The 17,146-nt window shown below is 40.9% G+C and overlaps 3 protein-coding genes across 4 annotated transcripts in view; 1 reads left to right on the top strand and 2 right to left on the bottom strand.

The window, feature by feature from the left end:
* The first annotated feature begins 11,065 nt into the window (after window positions 1-11,065).
* Window positions 11,066-12,912, top strand: LOC104961398 (uncharacterized). 2 transcript variants are annotated; one of them, XM_010789699.1, is made up of 5 exons: window positions 11,066-11,429; window positions 11,573-11,983; window positions 12,079-12,117; window positions 12,223-12,290; window positions 12,460-12,912. In XM_010789699.1, the coding sequence occupies exons 1-4, from the start codon at window positions 11,270-11,272 to the stop codon at window positions 12,282-12,284; spliced, it is 672 nt and encodes a 223-aa protein (XP_010788001.1). In that variant the 5' UTR covers window positions 11,066-11,269; the 3' UTR covers window positions 12,285-12,290; window positions 12,460-12,912. The 2 variants fall into 2 exon arrangements, with proteins under 2 accessions (XP_010788001.1, XP_010788000.1); XM_010789698.1 differs by having other exon boundaries at window positions 12,079-12,912.
* A 95-nt stretch (window positions 12,913-13,007) lies between these two features.
* Window positions 13,008-13,887, bottom strand: tyrobp (transmembrane immune signaling adaptor TYROBP). The gene is made up of 5 exons (XM_010789701.1): window positions 13,704-13,887; window positions 13,576-13,596; window positions 13,349-13,492; window positions 13,182-13,252; window positions 13,008-13,078 (listed from the first exon to the last, which is right to left on the bottom strand). The coding sequence occupies exons 1-5, from the start codon at window positions 13,738-13,740 to the stop codon at window positions 13,022-13,024; spliced, it is 330 nt and encodes a 109-aa protein (XP_010788003.1). The 5' UTR covers window positions 13,741-13,887; the 3' UTR covers window positions 13,008-13,021.
* A 2,722-nt stretch (window positions 13,888-16,609) lies between these two features.
* hcst (hematopoietic cell signal transducer) overlaps window positions 16,610-17,146 on the bottom strand; it is a 1,798-nt gene continuing 1,261 nt past the window's right edge. The window contains exons 4-5 of the mRNA XM_010789697.1: window positions 16,892-17,026; window positions 16,610-16,747 (exon numbers count right to left, since the gene is read on the bottom strand). Coding sequence (XP_010787999.1) covers window positions 16,704-16,747; window positions 16,892-17,026 — 179 coding nt within the window. The 3' untranslated portion in view covers window positions 16,610-16,703. The remainder of the gene's footprint in view (window positions 16,748-16,891; window positions 17,027-17,146) is intronic.

Raw genomic sequence — 17,146 nt, 5'->3', positions numbered from 1 at the left:
CAGCCTGCGGTGACATTTCGCCCTATACGTGGGTATGGACCAGGCGTCAATTAGACGCCTGCAGCTAGTGCAGAACGCAGCTGCACGTCTACTCACTGGCCACAAAAAGCGTGACCACATCACCCCAATTATGGCCTCACTGCACTGGCTTCCAATTCGGTTCAGAATTGACCTTAAACTCCTTTTATTTGTTTTTAAAGCACTAAATGGGCCGGCTCCGGCCTATATAGCTGAACTCCTCCAGCGCTAAACCCCAGCCAGAGCTTTAAGGTCTGCTGACGAGCTGCTGCTGATAGTGCCCAAGACAAGGCTCAAAACCCGAGGGCACCGAGCCTTCGCAGCAGCTGTCTCTAGGCTCTGGAACACTGCGCCTCCATGTGAGGTCGGCCTAGAGACCCTAGGGGTTTTTAAGTCTACTCTTAAAACACACTTCTTCTCCCTGGCCTTTTAGTCAGAGCGGAGCACGAATCCTGACTATTCCCTGTGTTTTTTATATATCTGTTGTAATTGATTGTCTTTTATTGTGATTGTAGTAATGTGTTTTTATGTGATTGTAGTATTTATTACATGTACAGCACTTTGGCCCGACCAACAATCGCTTTTAAATGTGCTTTATAAATAAACTTTGATTTGATTTGATTTGATTTAATGTTTTTTTAAATAAGGTGTGTTCTTGCTTTCTTCCAACAGATGTCAGGTTTGCCTTTCAGATGCGGCCTCAGCTGGGGCTGAGAGGAGGATGCTGTTAGGAAGAAAAATCTACCCTGGGACTAGCTTGCTTTATTTGGATGTTTGGAAATGGCTACCAGGAGGAAGGAGAGGAAGCAGTGACCACTTTGGGAGTAAATCATCGTTTGTGACACATGGATATGCAAGGAGTGCCAAACGTAACTGAGATATTGGGGGGTTATCATCGACTTTCTAGCCCAAGGATATTGCTGTTTACAGGTTAGTGGATTTCGGATACACGAAATACACAGTTGCCTCCTGGATCGGGTAGCTAGCACTGCGCTGCTAGCATGCGAGTTAGCTAACATAGGCAGGAATGTGCATCTTGCCTAGGTTGGTTTCCAACTACAGCAGCAATAAAGCTAATGTTAGTACGTCAGCAGTAATGCAACACACAATACGTATTCAATTGTAATATTAAAACACAAACTCAGTTCTTCATTTGCTCTTTATTTATTAAAGGCCAGCGTCACCGTTTAGCTTGACAGTTGTCGTTCAGATGCTAGTCCGATCAGTTGGTCTTTGTGTTGCCATTAACTTTATGCACCCTACTGTGCCTGAAAATGTTTGAAAAAAACTGTCAATGGATTACACACGAGGACAAAACAAAAACAGAGGCACGGACAGTCTGTGGCGTTGGCTAAATGTATTACTCAACATTATATTATGGGCTAAGCAGGGTTGTTGTAAGGTTACGACTGGCTAGTCATAGCCAAGGGGCTGCTGGTATCAAAGTCGCAATGACTGGCATATTAAGTGCATTTACCATCGGCCTCATTTCGTGCCTAAAGACTCTGCTGTGATGTGCAACTTAAAGTCACCTGTGTGTGCCCAGCGGTCAGTGCATTTTTCCTGATTACATGGATGACTGGCCGGCTGCCTTTACAGTCACCTAACCACCCAACAGCTCAGTCTTGGTTGCAGGATGGGGCTAAATGTGTACTTAGGTGCATCCAATGTTATCAAAAACATGTGCCATGCCCTGGCCGTGTTTACTGTGTCCCTTGGCAGCAAATGCGATGAACTGCGCCTGACAGATTGCCTTAAAAAAAGGTGTTTTGCTTCTGCATGTTTTAACCTTGCTAGGTTTTGTTCAACTATAAATAAAAGACACAAACACATGTGTTAATAAGAATATCAAAGAAAATGGGAATGTCTAACGTAAAGACAGAATAACATGGTTAAATATGGTAAAGCATGCCTTTGGTATTTGTGCAATCCAGGCATTGCTGTTCGCTTCCTGTAAACTATGAGCCAAGTGCATGAAGGAAAAGCATCCAGTCTCAACCTTTTTTCAAAATAAGAGACAAAAAAAACTCAGCCAAACTTAACATGTACCTGCTTTTCCTACCATTGTATGTGGACATTATCATGATTGAAGATGTTTATGGGCTGTAACCATTTGTTGAATGGGGTGAGACATGCTTTACTGCTACAACAGTTGTTGGTGACAATGACATGCTATTTCCCTAATAATTCACACGGGCATCTTTTAAATTACACCCATTTCAGTCACACTTAATTGCAATGTCATAGATTTGACATGCAACTCAATTGTTGTACTGGTTGTCCCATCCTTTTTTTGATATACGCATTTAACTTACGCGCACAATGAAAATAATAATAATAATAATTTGTAAAGCAATTTCTTTCCAACAAGTTAAATAACAAGACCTTAAAAACATCTTTCACAACAGTAACTGAATATTATGAGCTTTAGGGCCATGACATAATTGAGGTTTACTGAAGGGCTACTGAATTGTACAAGCCTCATGCTGTTTTGTCTGTCCCAAAGAACAGGAATGAAATGGTTTTAGAAGACACATTTAGGTAATGAAAACAGCACAATGACTACAGCCTTTAAAAATATTCATATTATTGACCAAGCTAGAAAGCCATTATTTTTCAAGAAGTGCAATTTTATTACGTTTAAAATAGCCATTTACAGCCACTTTGACTTTATAATTAAAAACTATTTTTTCTAAATTCAACATTCACTTTCCTAAACCTTTAAAACAACATAAATGTTTGATGAGCAGGCTACACATATGTTTATCTTAAACAAACAACCTGAATAACCCAAGCCCCTTTCAATATTAAATTGTGAGGGACAGGGAAGTTGTTAATCCATGTCAGTGTATTTGGCCATATTAACTAATAATAAGGCACGCCAACACCACCAAAAAGAAGAATCTAAGTAGATCTGGAAATGAATGGCAATGATCGCCAAAATAATTATCATTACAGTAAGTCTATTCAGACAGTCAACCATCTTTTGAAGTTCACTGGTCATCATTTAAATGAATCTAATCTAATAAGAAAACCTGATTAGGTTCAATAGCTGTTGGTGTGTACTGCAGACATTACGTTTTATTTCTGAATACAGGGTTCTTTCTCTTTGCATTGTAAGCAGCAAGCTTTGGATTTTATGTCCTACAGAAAATGGGACGTTTTAACAGAGGGTTAAGATAGCTTTGCTAAAATATTAAGCTAATTAGGTGGCATTCATTCAGAGTAATGAGCATATCAATTGGACAGTATTGCCAATCTGTAGGTTTTTGAGCTGCGTGAAGGCAAATTAAAGATGTCTCCGGTTGCTGGATTTCGTTATTAAAATAACTTATGCATAAATTATGGAAAACACCATCCATCCATCTTCTCCCGCTTATCCGTGGTCGGGTCGCGGGGGTAGCAGTTCCAGCAGAGAGCCCCAAACTTTCTTTTCCCTGGCCACATCAACCAGCTCTAACTGGGGGATCCCAAGGCGCTCCCAGGCCAACGAAGAGATATAATCCCTACACCTGGTCTTAGGTCTACCCCTCGGTCTCCTCCAAGCTGGACGTGCCTGGAAAACCTCCCTAGGGAGGTGCCCAGGTGGCATCCTTACTAGGTACCCAAACCACCTCAACTGGCTCCTTTCAACGCAAAGGAGGAGTGGTTCAACTCCCTCCCGGATGACTGAACTTCTCACCTTATCCCTAAGGGAGACGCCAGCCACCCTGCGGAGAAAACCCATCCCTGCCGCTTGTATCCGCGATCTCGTTCTTTCGGTCATGACCCATCCTGCATGACCTTCATGTGCAACTCGATTTTGACAGGATAACAACTGGTGACTTCTAGAATTGTGTGAGTAACATTCTGTTTTTAGACTTCTCTGTTTCAGTGTGTGTACTCTGTATAAATACACCACCCCCGTCTGCCACTCCTTTGGTACTGTTTCCGACTTTCACGCAAAGTTGATGAGACGTGTCAACCATGACAGTCCCTCAACACGCAGAGCCTTCAGCATTTCTGGGCGTACTCCAGCTCTGCCTCTACCATAGAGGGCGGAGTTGTCGGGTTCAGGAGTTTGTCAAAATGTTCCTTCCAACGCCCTATCAGTTGAGGTCAACAGCGTCCCATCCTTACGGCCCGTCCACACAAGCAGCTGTTTGATTGGCTAGAGCTTGTACTGGCATATGATTCGATTGACTGACGCTTCCGTTGAAGCTTCAAAAGTTGAACATTGCTCAACTTTTGCAGCGAGCACCGCGAGAACAGCTACGCTTTGCTCCCACAACGCAGTTTGGCGATGCGTGACATCACCCCATTCAAAGTGAATGGGCAGAAGCGTTGAAGCTTCAACACACGCCGCTGTGTGGACAGGCTGTTACTGTACACAGCTTGGATGGTTCCATGCTTCCCCCTCCTCAGGTGTCCGACAGTTTTCCAGAACAACTTTGGTGCCGCCCCGAAAGTCCTTTTCCATGGCTTCTCCGAACTTCTCCTACACCCGCTGCTTTGCCTTGGCCAAAACTGAGGCTGCTGCCCTTCGGGCCTGTCGGTACCTTGCAACGGCCTCGGGAGTCCCCCGGGATAACATATCTCTGAAGGCCTCCTTCTTCAGTCGGACAGCTTCCCTGTCCACCAGGAGGTTCGAGGGTTACCGCCCCTTGAGGCACTTAAGACCTTGAGACCACAGCTCGGCTTCGGCAATAGAGGCTTTGAACACCGCCCACTCTGGTTTAATGTCCCCAGCCTCCACAGGGATGCCCGAAAACGTATGAGCATCCGTAGGTTCAAACTTGGTGTTTGTTATGGCCAATCCATGACTAGCACAGATGTCCAGTAACAAACCACCACTCTGGTTCAGATCAGTGGGGCCGTTCCTCCCAACCACGCCCCTCCAAGTGTCTCCATCATTGCCCACATGTGCGTTGAAGTCTCCCAGCAAGACTAACGAATCCCCTTCAGGAGCCCCATACAGGACTCTTTCCAGGGTCTCCAAGAAGGCCGTATACTCTGAACTGCTGTTGGGTGCATAAGCACACACAACAGTCAGAGTTTTCCCCCCCATAACCCGCAGGCGTAGGGAGGCGACCCTCTCGTCCACTGGGGTAAACTCCAACAACGAAGCACCCAACCGGGGACTTGTGAGTATCCCCACACCCGCCCGGCGCCTCACACCTTGAGCAACTCCGGAGAAGAATAGAGTCCAACCCCTATCCAGAAGTAAGGTTCCAGAGCCGACGCTGTGCGTAGAGGTGAGCCCAACCAGATCCAACTGGTAACGCTCCACCTCCCGCACAAGCTCCGACTCCTTCCCCCCCAGAGAGGTGACGTTCCACGTCCCCAAAGCCAGCTTCTGTCGCCCGGGTCTGGTCCGTCGAGACCCTCTGCCTTCACTGCCACCCTTCTGGCAGCGCACCCGACCCCATCGCTGTTTCCCGTAGGTGGTGGGCCCGCGGGACGGAGAAGCGGAGGTGTTGCCCATGTTGCCTATTCGGGCTGTGGCAAGCCATAACACCATACAAATGTTATTAATTCTAACCACCAATAGCTGTGAAATGCTTACCATTAGCAGATATGCACGTGTTGACAAGCTTGCCCAAAGTTAAAGCCCTCAGCTTTAGAATAAATGGACTTTAAAAGTAACTGAACATCAAAACCAGAGCTGTGTAACTCATTACAGTGTAATAATAGAAAACTGCCAATTGCTGATAGCTGACCTTTGGTGCCAGGTTATGTTATTGTTGTGTCTAGATGGTAACCCTCAAATAGCAAAACTTGCCAAGGGCTCTCTAGAAACTTGCTTGGAGATTACTTATCTTAATCGAAACCATTTGTGTTCAATGCCTATATTGGCCTATCGAAGAAAAAATTCTAATGGTCAAATTTACCAGCCACACTTTATTTTAATTCAACTTTTCTATTTATTTGGCTGTTGAGTAAAGCAAGTCACATTTTACAAGCATTTGGCTGGTCGCTAGTGGTACGTTTGCCTATGAGGCTATTCTTCCCCACTACAGAAATCAGCTGTGTGGTTCTTATTTTGCTGTGATTTATTGAGATGACTCAAAACCTTCCAAGAATTGGTGTGAGGAAGTGAAGTCACAACTGTAGCCTCGGGTACTTACCTTATTCTGCTTTTTTCCCTCTGTGTTTCAATGCTAACAGGCATTGATACTGTGAAACTCACTAGGTTAGTCCTTTGGCTAGGTGTATACTCTCCTCGGCTAAAATAGGGTTGCTAACATTTGCGTACTGGATACAGCATTTATTGTGCCTACATCTAAAACTGTAGTTTCTTCGTTTTGCATGTCTTTCCTCCAGGGAAAAAGCGATTGTTGGTCAAGTCTGCTTATATTACATTTCATCATGTTTACCAGCTGCTTTGTATGAGTAATTGTGATTAAACATTGCCAAAGTTGTGTGATGAGTTAAACACTGTTACACAATATAATATGCCCTTGCTGACACTTTTACAGCCACCATCCAAACTAAATTATGCCCATAACTGAGGTTTGTGTTTTGAATTTAATTCCAACTAAGAGTCATCTGGAGTTACTACTCAGCTCTAAAAGCTATTTGAATATTAAATATGTAAAAGGGCTTGTTGCAAATAGGGGAATGTATCCAACCTATCACCTAGAAAGCAAAAAAACATTTTGCAAACCTGATGACCTGTTATAGTCTCATATTTTGACATAGAATGGCACACTTTTCTAAATTCTGTTCCCTAAGATGTTCATATAAGCGAGACCAGTGTAAAGGATGATTCAGGGATGACAAATTGTGTACAACGGCCCCCGGAAGTCAGCATCGGCAGGCGAGTTATGGACACAGAGTAATGTCCCCATTGGATTTCGATATTGCAGAAAAATATGCCCTGTGGCCAACACAGATTTAACACGTTTTTTCCACCAGGATAATAGTATACATATAACACCCCTTTGTGATTTTTTAAGCGCAAATGCAGTCACCCGAATTAAAAAGCTAATGGTAGGCTAAAAACTAACTACGACGTCACCACTGCTAAATTAAAGGCAGATTCATGATGATGTTTAGTAGTCACATTTAGTCATTTTTTTGCATCCGCCATTTTTTATGACGCCTAGAAGATTCGGACATTCGCAAGTGAGGTGTTTGGTTTACGTAATTTATTTTGTAGAATAAAACGTGAAAATCTCTACAGCTTGTTTTAAACACAGAGCTTATTTCAGGCATCTTAAATTGCTTATATTGTCAGACCAACTGTCAAAATTCCCAAAGATTATAGCATACTTTAAATTGTATTAAAACAGCACTAGCAAATTAAAGTGGCACTATCTGAAAAGTTAGCTGTTGTTGTCAATGATTGGGAACAAAAGTAAATAACTTTAAATATCAAGATTTCACAGAGTGCTGCGCCTGAGGCCAAATTGGAAAACACACCTTGAAGTCTGAACAAATACAAAGACAGCTTATTTTAAATCAACAGAGACTAATGTATACAGACTAAGCAAAGATTACCTGCTGGGATTATATTTTGGCTTTGCATTTCCCTTTCTGTAGTGGGGATGGGAGAAGCAATGTGTATTATGTGCTGTGTAAGCCTGTTTGTTATTGATTAGGTTTAGCCAGATAGCTGCATTAGAATCTTATGGATAAGCAGCACAAGGCCAATACTAATTCCCCCTTCATATGAGCTTTCTCAGGCCTTGTGAAAAGCATCTCATAGTGTGTGTGTGTGTGTGTGTGTGTGTGTGTGTGTGTGTGTGTGTGTGTGTGTGTGTGTGTGTGTGTGTGTGTGTGTGTGTGACACCAGACGCACTTTACCGCTCGTCCTTGTTGAGAAGAAGCAGCGTGCAGTCATAAACCAAGACAGGATAATTCTTAATTAGCCCCTCGGGGAAATGGTCTGTACGTCATGAGAGCCAGAAAAGCGCTGAGAAGTTTAAGTACACACACATAATGTAGTACGCACATGTTCTGTGTTTGTGTGTACTGAACGTGTTTAATACAGTCTTTACTCGCTCAATTTTTTGTGAGTTCATGCAGCCATTCTGTTCAATTCTGTATATTTTAGAATGTCAGGAAAGTCATAAAATCATGACAGATGGATATGGTTTTGGTCTCGTCATGGGATTTGTCGAGAACAAAACACACCATTGTTATTCTTTTTTGTCATTGTCTTTATGTATTACATTTGCAGTATTAAATTAATTTAGAAAACCTGCAGTTCATCCAAAAAGTCTCAACCTTTGGAGGATATATTGTAGCATTTCCTACTTAATTTTCCTTCATGTGCATTAATGGAGTGTGAGATGGGCCGGAGAATCGGAGCAGTACTGCAGTCGCTTTACCGCACCATTGTGACGAAAAGGGAGCTGAGCCAGAAGCAAAGCTCTCTGTCCACCGAGCCATTTTCGTTCCTACCCTCACCTATGGTCATGAAGGATGGGTCATGACCGAAAGAACGAGATCGCGGATACAAGCGGCCCAGATGGGTTTTCTCCGCAGGGTGGCTGGTGTCTCCCTTAGGGATAAGGTGAGAAGTCATCCGGGAGGGACTCGGAGTTGAACCGCTCCTCCTTCGCGTCGAAAGGAGCCGGTTGAGGTGGTTCGGGCACCTAGTAAGGATGCCACCTGGGCGCCTCCCTAGGGAGGTGTTCCAGGCACGTCCAGCTGGGAAGAGACCAAGGGGTAGACCTAGGACCAGGTGGAGGGATTATATCTCTTCGCTGGCCTGGGAGCGCCTTGGGATCCCCCAGTCAGAGCTGGTTGATGTGGCCGGGGAAAGGAACGTTTGGGGCTCTCTGCTGGAACTGCTACCTCCGCCACCCGACCACGGATAAGTGGGAGAAGATGGATGGGTTAAAGGGAGTGTGTATTTTTGATATGTATTTGAGATGATTCTGTTCAGAATGAATCTGCTGAAATGGCTGATTTACTGTATTTCGTAAAGGCTGTGATGCTACACTGGAAAGATTGAAGGAAATATATTTCCCCTGTAGGTTCATTGGCCTGGCACTAGATGGTATTTACTGTTTTTTTCACGTGTGTGGTTTATGGTTATTAGTGTTGATCAACAAAAGTAGTTTACTGAATTATCCATGAAGGAATAGAATTCTACAGTCAATTTTGGATGTACCAAATAGAAAATGAACCCAATATTAATGATTAGAAGCAGACAACTTTGCATAATAAAAGCAGATCAAGGCATAAAACACATTCTATGTCAACAGTAGATCAAGTTCCTGAGAACCCATCATGCTCTCATAACACAACAGGTGTCCCTGGCTGCTGTAAAGCTTTGGATACTGCAGATTGTTTCACTTTCTCGTATATTGAACCTGGCCACTAGTGGTATGTTGAGTTGCAGATTATATAGCAGGCTTCATTCAGTAAAGGAGGAAGTTTCCGCTTCCCCTGCTGGTCTCATTTCCATATGGCCTTGTGTGCCCCTGCTGGAAACCACACTTCAATGCCTTTTAGTGAACCAGAAGACTCAGTGGTTTTAAGAAACTTCCACTAGAGTCTTGAATAGAGGATTTCTAAAGAGTTGCATGGGCTACTAATTCTGTAGGGCTGCCTGCAACTAATGTTTGTTTTTATTTTCAATTAATCTGACAATTACCATTTTGATTGGTCTGTTTGTCATCAGAAAATGCTGAAAAACAACCATTAAAGTACCCCGGAATATTTACCGGTAAATGACTTGATTAGTCCAACCAACCCAAAGATATTCAATGTATAACAAAGATTATACTAAATCAAAGAAATAAAAACTGGAACCTGATTATGTTTTTGACCTTTTTTGATTGATTTATGGTAACAAAAAATCACAATTGTTCCAGATTCATTTTCTATCAATAATATTCTTTTACAATCAATTTAAAAAGGGCCTATTATGCTTTTTGGGGTTTTCCCTTTCCTGTAGTGTGTCTATATAGGTTTTTGTGAAAGGTCTGCAATTATGACAATGTAACGCAATTGTGTAATAGGAAACTAGATTGAAGCGATAACATTTTATTAGGGGTGTAACGGTTCACAAACATTTCGGTTCGGTACGTATCTCGGTTTTTAGGTCATGGTTCGGTTCGGTACGTTTTCGGTACAGCAGAAAAAATTATCACAAAACATAAAATATATATATATTTTTTTTAATTATTATTAAACTGCGAATATTCACTCAAATAAATACAAAATATAATAAAATAAACATTAAGGTGCAGCATTTCGATGAACTGAAATAATCTGTATTTGAACTGTACTGTACTGGTACCTAAGCAGCCAGTTTGACATCATGATTTGCCATTGTATTTTCATATTTTCATGTTCTGGGACAGAGGTAGCAGATACAGCCAGGTAGCGCTTTGCTAACATGGCAACATAAGGATATTTGGCGTTTGTAATAGCTTTGGCTCGGTCTGAACTTCTTGCGAGTGGTGGAGGCTTAAATGCTAGTGGGAGTTGGGTTTGCACTTCAGTCTTTTTTCTTTTGGTACCGGTGATATTCACGTTCGGGTGATGCCTTTTCAAATGAGTGTGCAAGTTTGATGTATTGCCAGCCGCGTAACCAATTTTAGTTGAACAATGCCGACAAACAGCTTTGTTTCGGTCCATCTGTCTTTGTCCGTCATCCTTGTACGTAACTGCGAAACCAAAATGTTCCCAAACCGGAGACTTCAATGATGTTGGAGGATTTTCGAGCTCAACTTTATCTGCGTTCGCCATTTCGACAGTTCCTCAAATTACTGACTAAATTTGAACGCATCCCTGTGACCAGCTCTTATAGTATGCCTCTCGTCCAATGAAATGACTTGGTCGCTCTATGACGCATTGAACCCAATGTGAGCAAATTACTCTGAATGCTGCGACGCAGCACCTGAGATTACTTTCAAAAAGTTGTCCGAATAATTTCGGTACGGGTATGTGTACCGTNTAGTCAAAACCTGCTTTTTTTAAATACGACAATTGGCCAAGACCAAGTCGTTTTTATCTTTTAAATACCTGGAAAGGGTTATTAACGCCTTTGTTACCTGAGGTAACAAAGGCGTTAATAACCCTTTCCAGGTATTTAAAAGATAAAAACGACTTGGTCTTGGCCAATTGTCGTATTTAAAAAAAGCAGGTTTTGACTACGCTGCTGACCTGCTTATCGAATTTAAAAGCGCTATTGAAGGTCACTCCAAGGTTCGTGACAGAGGGGAGGATATTATTTTCGAGGGAGCCCAGAATATCAACCTGGGAGGCTGGAGGCAGTAAAGTACAGTTATTAGCATGTGTATTTATAAGTATGTTTGTTTTAAATGTGGTATCATGCCTCATATGTAAATACAACACAGCTCCTGATTATTGGAACTTGTCACATCTTTATTTTTACATAGCTGCAAACTCAGTCACAGAAAGGTCTGAGGCTAAATCTACAGCGAGTTATGGCAGCAATGGATTTACAGGTATGCGCATGGGCTTCCCAATGTCTGTTATTTGTTTTACTCTATATATATAATTAAGATGTAACAATAAAAGGAATTATGAATCTTGAATGTTATGTACACAATTACGCAGAAGTTGTAGTAATAACTTTGACTCTTCCCAGATGCCTTAAAAGGCCTTGACAGTGACGTGACCAAGATTCCCAAAGCTGAGGAGAAATACGCAGCACCATCGGGGGATAAAACCAGTGTGGGGTCAATGGATCTGAGCAGCGTGCCGGTTCAGGGGAGTAGGGAACAAAGTGGGCCACACGAGAAACAAAAAGCAAGCGGTGAGGAAGGAGTGATGGTGGAGGCTCAGGAGGTTGAACATTTGTCAGGAAAACCAGTTGTTCGTTTGAGTAAAGACAGAATGACTGGTAGTGTCCAAAGAAAGGCAACACCAGGAAGAGTTCATGAGTTGAATGGGATGCTGGCTCCAGGCCCAGGCAGAGTGCCGCTGGATTGGGATAGTTTGGAGTGCCACAATGTCAGACCTGCTCCAGTGGGCATCAGAGGAGATCCAGACTATGATGGTAAGAGCCTGCGCTTATTGAACAAGATGTGTTTTTCCAAGAATTATCTTCTGAACAATTAAAGGGTGAACAATTGTTTTTTAATATTCCTACAGAAACCAGAGAGTTTATGAGCCATGAAATGTATCCAATAGGTAAGAGGAGTTTTCTTCCACAAGTGAATATTGTAAAAACATTGTTTATAACTGATTTATACAGAGCTTTCATGAAAGAATGGTAATTTCTTATGTATGCTTTAGTTCCTCCAGAGCAGAGCCCCAGTACCTTCGCTGTTCCAGCAAAGATCAGAGCCACCGTATGATCAGAGGTGTGTTTGCAATGCATTTTAATGAGACAAATGCATTTCATTTAGTATGTCATCCCTGTCTAATTATTAGACATTTGTTTTTTATAGATCTTGCTTTGTCATTCTGGTATGTATTGCTGAATACCAATTATTTTTCTCTATTTTTCCTGATTCTATTTATTCCTCATAGTGAGTCAGGGGCTGCCATCTGTTGAGTCATAGGAGGCGGACTGGCTGTTTCCCAATTCGGGGGCTTTTTCATCCAAATGTAGATGCTTTTCCTTCTTTTTTTCTTAAATAAATAAACAGGTTTAAAAAAACAAAACGTGTTAGACTTACTAGAAACTGGTTAAAACTGCTGCAGCATGATATTTGGTTGAAGATTGTAGTTTACATTTTAAATCTAAATATACTGAAAATGTGTCTTTTGTCAGATCTCTGTATTTGTTAACTGTCAAGTGAAGATGTGAATATAATCGTGTGAAATACAGAATAAAAGAACAAGTACATAATGCATCTTAATTATTTTCTTGTTTTTAAAATGTAGTTTAATTTACAATTGGTTAAATAGAAAATATATAATTTGAAGACAGCTTAAGATTTACAAACAAGCAAAACAACATAATTAAATCATGCAAAACATATAAATATAACGATTGTTATTACATATAATGCTGCTGGAGTTTAAGGAAGTGTTTTCCAGTTATAGATGCAGCTAAGGCATTGCTGTTTTTTTTAATAGTTCCTTTGTTTCATTTCCTAAACTGCTGAAGATCGCTGTACACATCTGATTGGATTCCATGTAACTCCTACAGAGAAGTCAAAACAAATCATTATGGAAACACAAATGATATGTAGATATAACAGTTTAAGTATCTTTAAGGCTTACATAATGAAACAGTTCTGCTTTACCTGGTAGGGAGATTCTGTGAGTTCTGTTGCCATTTTCTTTGAAACTGATGATGTTGGTGGATTTCTTTTTCCTGTTGAAGAGGGTCCTGTTACTGCCCGTCTGCCATGTAATACCATAGATAGAGCATACTCAAAAATAAGCAGCAATACACAAAGATAGTGCTCACCATCACGAGAATCCCACTTCCTCCTTTTCTTGAGATGAGTTGCAAAGCAGAACACAGAAATCATGATGAAGATGGTCAAGAGGATGTCAGAGGCGATAATGCCAATTACAGAGCCCATATTTATCAGGTAACAAGAACCACAATCTGTAAAAAGGGCAAAGACAAAGAGTTGTAACACATAATCGAAATACAACAACAGAGGCAAATGTTTAAAGCTTTAAAGATACCTTGCTGTCCTTCTGTGGATCCTGAAAGACAGAAAGTTCATTATGTAAACCTTACTTAATAACAACAATGCCTGTGCCTTAATAGCTTCATTATTCACTGTTAAAAACAAATTAAGAACACCACTCACCAAAATACGAACCCACAATACAAAGGGCGTCAGACATCTTCTTTATGTTGGTTTCTGGCAAGAGAGGAAATGAGAGATAGAGGGCCAGCGGTCCTACAGCTCTCTTTCGAAGGGCTGTGTCGATGCACCCATAAACAAAAAGCCAGAGGAGGTTTCATGAAAAACGGTCCTGACTCGCAGCGGTGTGAGGGTTTATCAGCATGTGACAGCATATACAGGAGGAGGAGGGAGTCCTCTGAGAGAAGAGGAAGCGGCTGTTTCTCTGTATTGTCACTTATGTGAGGCTGGCAGGTGTAATACATACAACAAGCAATTCTTCCACTGTCACATTTGATTGAAGATTCAGGCCTTCTTTTTGACTTTTTAAGAGTTTGTTAATTATATAAATTACTGTTCGCAAGAGGTGCCAAGATAAGGAGCTGAATTAGGTCAGTTTCACACACCTGCAGTTTCTGCTGAAATGCATGTGATCATATCATATCACCAAATAAAGCACTTCCTCATGACCTGTGGTTCACAACAGTGGGCGGTTGGCCACAGTCACTGCTAGTCTGTGAGCCAGTGTTAAACCACACGTTTATCTCCAAAGCTGATGTCCTGTCAGCGAAATGAAAGTACTTTCATTGCTTCTTTTATGTTACAGCTGTCCGAATATTTCAAATGGTTAGAATAAATACTTAAAATACTCGACAGAAGTAGTACATTATAAAACAATAGGATATATAAGATTATTAAAACTATTTACATTTCTCGCCTAGGTGACCCAATTACAAAAACACCAATCAAAATAATCCATATCGTTTTTCAATTTAGAAATAATAGTAAAAGAGGACTTATGTGATTTTTTAAAGTTATAAATACCTTGCAGCAGCAAAACCAATTGGACCCTTTTCACTCATCTTCATCTTGATCTTATATTAAAGCGTACATAATAATATAATAACACCATTATTGTAAAAATGTGTTGAGTGGTTTTATTATGCTTGATTAATAATATAGTAATACTTACAAATGGGTCACAAACCCTAACTTAGAACAGCTTTTGTTTTGCCAGGCTGTGAAAGATGCCTCCTTCTCTTTTTCTAACAGGACATTTAATTATATTTTTTGCTCGTTATTTCCTAAAAAAAGATTCCTCCTTACAGTTGTTTGATCTTCCGGAAAATAATTGTAAATCAGCTAGAAGAAAAATCAAGTCATTAAAATGTATAATCAAAAACAGGATTGAAAATTGTTAACCCCTCAATAATCTTTAATAACCTTATTAATGACATGAAAATGAACGAGTCACCTGCCAGATGTTTAATAAACTGGCTACCAAAAAGCATTTTTAATATATTATAATAGATCAAAACATAATTCGCTGGACTTGAACCAGTGACCTTGTCCTTGGATGCCCCCAGGTGAGGGCTGAAATACTTTCGTTTATTATCACTTAGAAAATCCAACAAGTGAGGTGCAATTGCTGGATTTCAAAGGGAGATTAATTATAGTTCTTGATGCCATCCACAAGAAAGTGGATAAACAATGAATGCATGGTCCCAGAATCGAACCTTGAGGCACTCCACGGATCATTGACAGAACATGAGAAAAGTATTTATTTTTTCCTCAAAATTAGAATTAAAGTTGACAATAGTGTCTAAATAAAATGAAATGGTATCAAGAGATGCCCTGAAGTCCAATCATACAGAACCAGGTCAGCCAACGTTGAGCAATAGCAAGCTGACGGAGATTCCTCATGCACAACAACCCTGCAACAACTTTCCAAATGTTTTGAAAGAATGAAGTGGTTTGGCTTTTAACCGTCCAATCCTATTCTATGGCTGTTATTCTTGTGGTTATTTCGGAGTGATTCCACGGCATAAACTAAACCATTGTGAACCTACAGAGGCGGTAGGTCAGACTGATATTTCAAAGATATTAAATTGGCTTTGGTCAACATGCATGCTCTTCATGTTTCACGGAAATGGCAGGCAGCAGTTTGACAACATTAACACCTTCAACACACCGCTCAACTCAATACAGTAGCTTTCATGCAGGATCTAATCAGGTGTCCTGTTAGTCACACTGCTGTATTTAGACATACAGAGTGATACAAAAGATGAGTATAAATGAAACTGAAAAACAGAAAACACCATGTTACTAAGTAAACACGTACAAAGGCACACTGCTATTATTTATTGGACTTAACAAAAATGCTCTTCCTGTGTTTTATTGAATGTACTCATTAATGCGTTATCCATTTGGTGGCTTGTACGATTCTAAACTAAAAACATCTATCTAAAATAATTTGATCTGTCTTTTATTTTTGTCATCACTCGTATCTTTACATATATTTAAAAGGAAACTTCAGGGGCCTAAAGGGTTCAAATGACAGTATTTAGACATTTTGCTACCTAAAGTCAACTGCAGAGGGTGCTGTACATTTCATGAGCTGGTAAGCATTCAAACATATTTCACAAGGCTGGTGAATTTGATTTACCCCTTTAAAGTTGTCTGTGACCAGACACACGATACGATACGATAATACTTTATTTGTCAGATCAAGTCTGAAATTTGACTTGTGTCACAGCAGCTCCATGTCCAACATCAACAGACAAGTATCCAGACACAATACATGAAACACAAACAACAAACATTTAACATAACAGCACAAACAGTGAGAGAAAAGCTGCTCAAAGAGCCTTCAGCGTGCATTTGATCTGGGATTTAGCTCTGTATTTACTGTGAGGATTGACTGATGCACAAAAGAGTGCTTCAGTCTGACTTTATTGAATCGTGGGACCCTGTATCTCCGAGTAGATGGTAGCAGTTCATATTCACTGTTCAGAAAACCTCTCATTTACTAGGGTTTGCAACATGTGTGTGTTAAATAGTACTCTTTATAATGAACAAAAACTGAAATGTGTTTTAGACAGTTGTGTTTATTGCAAAAGAGTTCTAACATCTTGCAATACACTAAACAGGATCTAAGAAACTGAATGTAATTTCATTTTAAAATTAGTTCTTGCAGTTGGCCCGGACATTCATATACACTTTGTCAGCTGGGAAGATGAAAAGAAAGACACAAAGAGAGTAATTAGTATTTGACAATCCAAATTTAACAAAGTTACACTTCATTTACTGAGTCCCAAAACATTGCAGATATTCACACACAACAGAAACAGATTTAAGCCTCATTTCCTCACCACTTTCTCTCTTCTGATGCCTTAAACTGGCACATCGGTAGGTGACAATGACAATGATAAGGGTCAGCAGCACATCAGCACAGATGATGCCTGCTATTGTCCCCGGCTCGATCCTGTAGCAAGACACTGCGTTCTCTGGCAAGCAAACACACACACACACACACACACACACACACACACACACACACACACACACACACACACACACACACACACACACACACACACACACACACACACACACACACACACACA

Source organism: Notothenia coriiceps, unplaced genomic scaffold (genome assembly GCF_000735185.1).
Source record: "Notothenia coriiceps isolate Sejong01 unplaced genomic scaffold, NC01 NC01_scaffold00033176, whole genome shotgun sequence".
NCBI classification, from domain to species: domain Eukaryota; kingdom Metazoa; phylum Chordata; class Actinopteri; order Perciformes; family Nototheniidae; genus Notothenia; species Notothenia coriiceps.
This window is presented reverse-complemented; position numbering and strand designations above follow the sequence as displayed.